Below are 8,204 nucleotides of genomic sequence, written 5' to 3'. Positions count from 1 at the left end.
GTCGCTGGCGTACTTAAAACCAGCCGAGCTGCTGACAGGCAACGACCCCTTCCGCCTCAGCCCCGCGCAGCTCGGCTTGTCGCTGCTCTTTCAGAGAGGAGCAATAAAACAAAGCTTGTCACGTTCTCCTTTCCTGCACTGCCCCCAAACCCTCACCTCGTGTGACACAGAAGGGAAGCGTTTACTTACCAACTGATACAAGTTTTCCCAAAAGTCCTGAGTCATAAGGCGAAATAAAGCCAGGAAAGCCCAGCTGAAAGTGTCAAAGCTTGTGTAACCGTAGTTGGGGTTCCGTCCTGCTTTCATGCATGTGTAGCCCTCCGGACATTGGCTGCGAAGAAGACGAGAGACAGGTTTCAGGGCGCCGAGGCGGTAAAAGGGACAGAGCTAAGTTGACACCAGGCACATTACCCACGTCAACGGAGATTTTCACAGCCCTAACAAACAGCACGCCCGCAGCTTTCCGCATCACGGGAGGGCAGCAGACGAGGAGACTGACTCCTGCGGAAACGAGACGCGGGGCTTTTCACCCAGTGTGAGCCGAAAGGACTGGCTTTTGCCCCGAGTGTCTTTGGAGCTGAAGGACTGGGTGGAAAACCAGCTGGAGGCAACAGCACGTGGGAAGTTTCCATTTCTGAACCTCCACCGCCTCCTCCTGTGGTAACCCATCACCACTAGAGGTACCTGTCTCCTGGGGTGACGTGGGAAACGTCAGCTTACATTATATTAGTCAAACAGAGAGCAACAATGGATTAAAAGTTAGAACCTGCAACCTTTTACACGCGAAGTAACACCAAAACCAACGCAGGAAGCGACAGGAAATATCCCAAAGGTTTCGCTCTCGTTAGCCAACACCGACGGTAATTAGAGTCTCTGTTTACAAAACAGCTCAACACTCACCCTGCGTCTGAGCTGTTACCACAGAGCAAAGGATCAGGGGCGCCAGGAATGATGTAAAAATTTGCTGGAGAAGATGAGAGAGAACAGATTACACACACAGACATACAGAGTCAGAGGATTTAACGTACTACAGCACCATGAAAACCTGCCCCAAAGAGCCCTACTGATAAACTCTTTAGCCAGCTAACTCAGTTTTAAACAGCTTTGGACAAAATATTTAACTGCAAGAGCACAGCCAGTGCCTTCTAAAGGACGAACCCAACTAGAAACACCTTAACAAGGCCGGGTTTCTAAAAAGTGGAAAACATCTGAGTGTGGGGTTTTACACGCCCCAGCAGAATCCTGGCCAGCAGCAGGACGCCAGGTAAGAAGCTTTTGGGGAGCCTTCTGCAGGAATACCTACACATATTGTTGGTGTACTCCTCCCAGTCAAAGCCCCGGGAGCCGTTATCCAGGAAAGTCTCGTTCATGTTAATTGGCCAGATCACACACTTGTTCCTCAAGTTGCCCATGAAGAGCTGCAGCCCGATGAGAGCGAAGACGCTGAGACAAAACACCGTCAAGATCATGACATCTGACAGCTTCTTCACAGACTGAATGAGGGCCCCCACGATGGTCTTCAAGCCTGCGGAGAAGGAAACAAGACTAGAAACCACTCCCGTAGAACGAGGTGTTGAAAATTCACGCCCCTGCAGCACCTCGCAGCCACTACACGGCGGCAAAAGAGCTGCCCAATGGCCGCGCTCCCCAGAACCACCCCTCGCATGCCGGTTTCTCCACGACGAAGGTGGCAAAGGAACCAAGCTCACCGGTTCCAGCGGTGAACTAGCGACAGTCAGAGCAAAACAAAGTCCCAGCGTTCATCCCCGGGCGTATCCGAGCCTTAGGGCAGAGGAGTCATCGCCGTAAAAGCAAGAGAAGTGAGACTCGGCGCCACAAACCTCGCCGCGGGTGCTTAAACCCGCACAGACTACGACAACTTACAAAGATCAAATGCCTTTCCAGCTACATCTTAAGTTTCTACCGCTCAACTCAAGTGCTTCCGCGCTTGCTCTTTCCTTGCGGGAGCTGAAGCTTTTGCTCACATCAGGGCTTTTGCTACAGGGAGGGCAGGATTTCACCCCGAGCGCTGGCTCTTCGGGTTTTACTGCGGATCACGAACAGGCAAGGCTCAATAATTAAAGGAAGCTCAGGCAGAAGCCAAGAATCCTGATGGTTTCCCAAACCAGCCGTGAGCTGGGGGAAGGACACAGCACTAATGCTTCGAGGAGACAGATCTGCTTGGGATGCAGAAACAGCACTGGGGCCCTCTCTGATGTGAAGTAGGATGATCTTGCATTTGTAAATGAGGAGTGAAGGAGGCTGAAGGGAGGAAGAAAAAATAAAAATCACAGATCCAGACGAATTCTGGGTCAGTCCGATGCAAGCCTCCGGCTGAAGGCACGGGAGCAGTCTGCAATAAACCTCCCTATACCACTCCAGCGGTTTGATCCGTATGAGGAACGTGAAAATTCAAAAATACACAAACGAGAAGAAAACGTGACGGAGGAATCATTTTGCAAAATGCCTTTTACTTCCACCTTCGAAACTTCTAACAGTGCCAAAGCCCTGCTCCGACACAAAGCAGCTTCTTGCTGTTAGTTCTGCAGACAGATAACCACTGCGACACACGCTGGCATGCCCAAGATGCACGGCTCCGCACATGCAGCCCTCGACAGCAGCGGCTGTGCCTCTGCCCTGGGCGCTGCTCTCCCACTGGCAGAAAAGGAGAGCAGGGGCTGGAGCACCCCGATAAACCGGCAGCAGGAGCATTCCCAGCCCGGCCTCAGGGCAAACCCAACTTGCTCTCTGTTCAGGTGCTGCAGAGCCAGGCTCCCCGCAGGGCATGTTCAACGCAGGGCGGCAATGCACGGACACTGGTGGCATCAATAAATTAAAACATCAATAACTCAAGTGCCAATAAAAAAAAATATCTTTAGACCGCCACAGAGTTTAGGAGGGTTTACCAAGCCGTACGGTGAAAGCAGTAGTTTGATGGTTTAGCTCAGAGGTGCCACAGTCTTGTCCTGCCACACAATTCCACACAAAGCCCAGCCTGCAGGGAATTTAGTCCTGTGGCGCACCCTACTGCGGTTATAATTATCATTTTTGTCTAAAAAAAACACATTGAGGACAATTCCAGTTATTGATAGAGGATGTAGTTAGGGCTCGTCATAACAGCAAGATGAGTTTCTCCCTAGCTCAGCACAGCATTAAAATTCCCATTCCATTCCACGTGCTGAAGCAGAAAGGGAACTTCTTTGCATTTTTGTATTGAGCGTATTCTGAAAATCACTTCTTCCCTGAGACACGGTAGCACAAAATCCCACCAAGAGCACTCTATGCCTCAGTTTTGTCATCTGGAATAAGAGGAAAACTCCCTTAGCTTCTCGGAGGGTGGAGAGAACGACACAAATCTGCCCGGTTCTGCTCCTTTCGGCAGGCAGGCACGGCATGCAGTCACACACTTAGTAACCAGCTCGTTAAAGGTTGCATCATCCTCACGTTGCTCTGATTACGGAAGCAAAACACAGACAGAACTGATTTCCACGGGGATGCTTCCCGTTGAGCAAGCCAATCAATACCTGTCGCGGGCCGACAGAGTCGCGACGGCACTTCGCATCCCGCAATCGCCAAATCCCTTTGGCTCTTTGAAAGGTTAAGGCTGAGGAAGAACGTTATTCTGGCAGAGTCTCATTCGGTGCGAGGAAAGCGGGTGCCACTCAAGAACATCATGCGCAACAGCCACGGACGCCTGATGGGGTTAGCAGTCTGGCGTGGGGACAAAAGCGAGGGGCCCCTACAACCCCCCAGCCTCTTTTCCGGCAAACCTGTACACAAGGGCAGGCTGAGAGGGCGATTAACGCGTTACGGAGCAGACCACAAAGAAACAGAGGACTGAAACTTATGTTGGGGGCCCAGCCTGAGACAGGTCAAGCATCTGCAAGCTGGGAAACTACAGACGCTTCAGCGCCTGTGAGAATTGAGTCTTGAGCCGAACCTTAAAATTAGGGATGCTTTTGAGAAACCATCTGCACCAGCCTTTTCTCTACAAGAGCTCAGGATCAGAATCGCCTTCCCAGTCCATAACGCCTCTTACAAGGAAGGAAGGGCCACTGCTCGCCCCTACAAGGCACAAATGCAAAAGCTGGTGATGCCAATGCTTTAGTCTCTCTCAAAACAGCAGCCCCAACCCTTTCTGAAGATGGGGAGGCAAGCTGGTCGCCAGCACCTGGAGGACAACCTGCCTCAGGTGCCGCCTGACCCTGAGTAACTGCAGCTGCCTCACACAGGAAGGTTGGCCTCTCGGTTGGGTTTTGACTCTGGGTTAGGTTTTGGCTCTGGGTTTTGTTTTGACTCTGGGTTAGGTTTTGACTCTGGGTTAGGTTTTGACTCTGGGTTAGGTTTTGACTCTTGGTTTGGGTTTTGCTCGCTTGCTTTACAAATGTATTCCTAAAACAGCTCTGGAAGCCCTAATGGGAGGATTCCCTGAGCAAGAATGCGTGCAGGTGAAGCGCCTGCCTCATCCTTTATTCGCCTGAACTAAACTGTAGGTCTGGCTTTCGTTTCAGAGATCGGAGAGCCACATGCCACACACACAGAACCCAGAATTTGACAGCCCGGAAGCCTTAATTTCAAACCCCTCTGCTTATACAGACTGCAAAGCCCATCGAGCAGATCCCAGTGCCATTTCTGAGAGAGAAGCGATGCAGGATGGGAGGGGGCACACGGAAGAGAGAGACACACAAGAGCAGCTTTTAATGCTGAACGGTTCTCACCTGGAATCACAGAGATAGTTTTCAAAGCTCGGAGAACTCTGAAAGTTCTCAATGCTGAGACATTCCCAAGGTCCACAAACTCTGTGACATATCTGCAAGGAGGGAGGTCACACACAAAAACACAATGACAATACACACACCGAAATCAGACGAGCACTACAGACAAAGCAATACGTCACTCACAGGGGCCTGTCCCCAACAGCTAACACCAACCGGGGCCGCCTTACCTGGAATTACAGAAATAGTTTTCAAAGCTCTCAGAACCCTGAAAGTGCGCAGAGCTGAAACATTGCCTAGGTTTACAAACTCTGTTATATACCTGCAGAATTAAACCAGAGTTAATGGCACCGTTGGGGTCGCCTGCCTTTCCACACAGCTGCCTGCTCGCAGGACACAGCTCGTCACTTGAAATGCTTCAGAGCTGGCTCTCCGGAGAGAGACAGGCAGAGAGTTTCAGAGCCAAACCACAGCTTAAGTCTCTCCACACCGAAACCAGCTCGTCCGGGCGCCCCGTTAGACACTCGCCTATCGAGGGCTTTAAACTTTAACGCTACCTCTACAGGAAAAGGTGACTGTGAAAGTGTCAAACACGTGAGGATGCTCAGTGACATCGCCTCACTCAGTGGGTTCAGGTATATTCACTTCACATTTTTAATAAAGCACAATTAATTACGGCTTCGATCAGCATCCTTTTTAATCCTTTACGCTTCACTACTTGCTTGTGAGCCACCGGTAGGTACCATCATCCCCCTTTTACAAGGGGATGAACCTCGGAGGATGAGAGGCTTAGTGCAAAGTTAATGGAGTTAAATTTTATTGCAACTTAGAATAAAATATTTCCTCTGTGCTGCCTGGGGAGGTGTCGGTGAGCTACCGGTTATTTGCCTTTTGTGTGCAATGCCCAACTCTTTGCGTGTAATTTCAATACACAACTAAAAGGCAAGGAGGAAAAGAGCTGAAATTCAGGAAAATCAACCAATTTGGGTGCAGAATCCAGCTGAAAAAAGGCATTTTATATGCCTCAGGCATTTAACTATGATTAAAGTGCTCTGAACCTTTGAAAATTAGGCTCCTTCCTACTTGACCCCTCAGTTTTGACCGGTTGTTGTTGACTACGGGAGCCCCAACACGCACACGTGCAATATTCCAAAAACAAATGTAAAAGGGGGAGGAAAAAAAAAGAAATCTCTTCCACCGGCAACTCAGCGTAGCAGTGACACGCATCCGCGTTCACCGGCGGGACCGAGCTAATAAGGAAAACCCCAAAGTGGACCGTGCCTCTCCTGGCTCAGTCGTGAGCTCAGACCCCCCGGAATCCTCACTCCCAGCCCAGCACAAGAGAAAAAGACCGAGGAAGGGAAATAAAGCGTCTCCTTTTCTGACGCCGCCCCTCCAACGGCAATGGGCTAGCGGCCCTTCGACCTTAAGGCGCATCCCAGGAAACCCTGACACGTGCACCCAAGGAGGGAAGGAGTGGCAGAGACCGGAATTTGAAGCTGCCGGGCTCCTGTCTTACCCACGGCAGAAAAAGCCGCCGCTCTGGCCCGTGAGCCATCCCAAATGTCAGGCACTATCGCCAAGCCTCACCTTAATAAAGGCAGTTTTCAGAAAATCTTTTTTTTTTTTGGCAGCAACTCCATTTTAGGTCTGTGACTCCGTGTCAGGCCAAAGGTTTCTTTTGAAAAATCAAGGAAGAAATCTTGTGGGGATTCACTTTTTCCCTTGATTTATTTTTTTCCTTACGCACTCACTCTCTCCCCAGGGTCTCGTCCCCTCCCGCGCGCCACGAACCCCTGAAACAATCTGAAAACGCAACTTACGCCATCATGATCACGCTGAAATCCAGCCAGTTCCACGGGTCACGGAGGAAAGTGAAGCCATCTATACAGAAACCTCTCGCAATAATTTTCACAAGCGATTCAAACGTATAAATGCCGGTGAACGTATACCTGCAGCGAGGGAGAGAGCGAGCTGTGTCTGCAGAAATGTCACTTTAGTCACTCGCGCAGAGGGATGACAAACACTTGTGTCTAACCCAAGTGGATACAAACCACAACTTGCATTCATGCGAACTTAAGGGCGAGTAGGACAGGATTTCTCAATGGAAGAAAAACAACGTGCTGTGCTTAAAAACCACAAGCAGCTTTACTTACTCTACATTCTTCGACCATTCCGGCGGGTTACTAAAAGTCATGAATACACAGTTGGTCAAAATAGTGCACATAATGATCATGCTAAATACTGTAGAGCAGAGTCAAGGAGCAAAGGGACGAGCGCGGCTCTTTCCATCACCTCACGGCTCCCTAAAACCACTGGCCTGCAGGGAAACCCAGCAGCAACTCCCAGCCTGTTCTCTGTGGGCTACGCAGAAGAGCCAAGATGCTTCCAGCAGCCACGGGAAAGACGGCTGGGGTGACTATCTAGAAACAGTATTTTTATTTTTCGTATTTTTACTTTTCGTATTTTTATTTTGTGTTTCCTGGACTAAGCGATTCGAGGAGCGCTGAAGGGACAGCACAATTTCAGAGCTGGAAGTCCGAGCGGATTTTAACTACTGAATTATCAGCAGAATGGTGAAACCCAGGGTTGGACCCGGACTTTCCAAGCTGTTTAAGCAGACGCGGACGGAGCCCAGCCGAGGGTCCAAGGGCTGCTGGCAGCATCTCGGCCTCACCCTGACCGACCTGCAGCTCTCGCCCGGAGCGGAGGAAATTCTACGAGAAATAAACCAGGAGCCAAAGAAAACGTTCCCAGCCTCAGATCCCGAGGGGACTCTGGAAAGATGGAAAAGCTTTTTCTTCCTAAGAGATGCAGGAAGTACAGAGCAGCCTCTGCAGCAACAAAGGAAAGCGTTTCCATTTATAAGTCGCTTTCTAAAAATAAATAAATAAGCAGCTCATCCAATACACCACTTTCTTTTTCCCTTCTCTCCTAACAACACATGCAGATGATGCTCCCAGAGCTGCCCGAGGAACATTTTGGAAGAGCCTTGCCATCAGACCCAAGTTTGAGAGATGCCCTAAGAGCAAGAAATTAGTCAGTGATTAATTACACATAAAGTATCTTTGGCTCCTTCTCCAGGTACTAATTCCACTTCCCAGCCGGGTAAAGCTCAACCCCTCTTCAGGGGAAGCAGCCCCTTAAATCTTATCTCTTCCAAAACTCAGCACTGCTGGAAGAACAGACACAGGCAGGGAATTTAACAGGGAAAATGAATGAAATTTATTTTACTTGATGGGATGTGTCTAAAGGATCGTGCCTTCTCATCCACAAAAAAGCACATTTTGGTGTTTGCTCTGAGGCCAATCCAACCTCCCCAGGTGCAGAACTGCAATTCATGCATTGAACTGAGCAATAAACCAGCGAGCAGGTTTTTTCAGGGAATACACAAAGGCAGAAAGAACTCAGCAATAAAAAGGATATGAATGTATCAAAATTTTAATAGCTATTCTTCTAAACAGATTAAAAGGACTTAAAATGTACAAG

The 8,204-nt window shown here is 49.6% G+C and overlaps 1 protein-coding gene across 1 annotated transcript in view; it reads right to left on the bottom strand.

Annotated features, from left to right (window-relative positions):
• The window catches only part of SCN8A (sodium channel, voltage gated, type VIII, alpha subunit), a 37,648-nt gene that overhangs the window by 22,230 nt on the left and 7,214 nt on the right, over positions 1-8,204 (bottom strand). The window contains exons 2-8 of the mRNA XM_009865005.1: positions 8,142-8,204; positions 6,872-6,961; positions 6,539-6,667; positions 4,946-5,037; positions 1,304-1,525; positions 901-964; positions 190-331 (exon numbers count right to left, since the gene is read on the bottom strand). The exon at positions 8,142-8,204 is cut by the window's right edge and continues 83 nt beyond it. Coding sequence (XP_009863307.1) covers positions 190-331; positions 901-964; positions 1,304-1,525; positions 4,946-5,037; positions 6,539-6,667; positions 6,872-6,961; positions 8,142-8,204 — 802 coding nt within the window. The remainder of the gene's footprint in view (positions 1-189; positions 332-900; positions 965-1,303; positions 1,526-4,945; positions 5,038-6,538; positions 6,668-6,871; positions 6,962-8,141) is intronic.

Source organism: Apaloderma vittatum, unplaced genomic scaffold (assembly GCF_000703405.1).
Source record: "Apaloderma vittatum isolate BGI_N311 unplaced genomic scaffold, ASM70340v1 scaffold13802, whole genome shotgun sequence".
Taxonomy (NCBI): domain Eukaryota; kingdom Metazoa; phylum Chordata; class Aves; order Trogoniformes; family Trogonidae; genus Apaloderma; species Apaloderma vittatum.
This window is presented reverse-complemented; position numbering and strand designations above follow the sequence as displayed.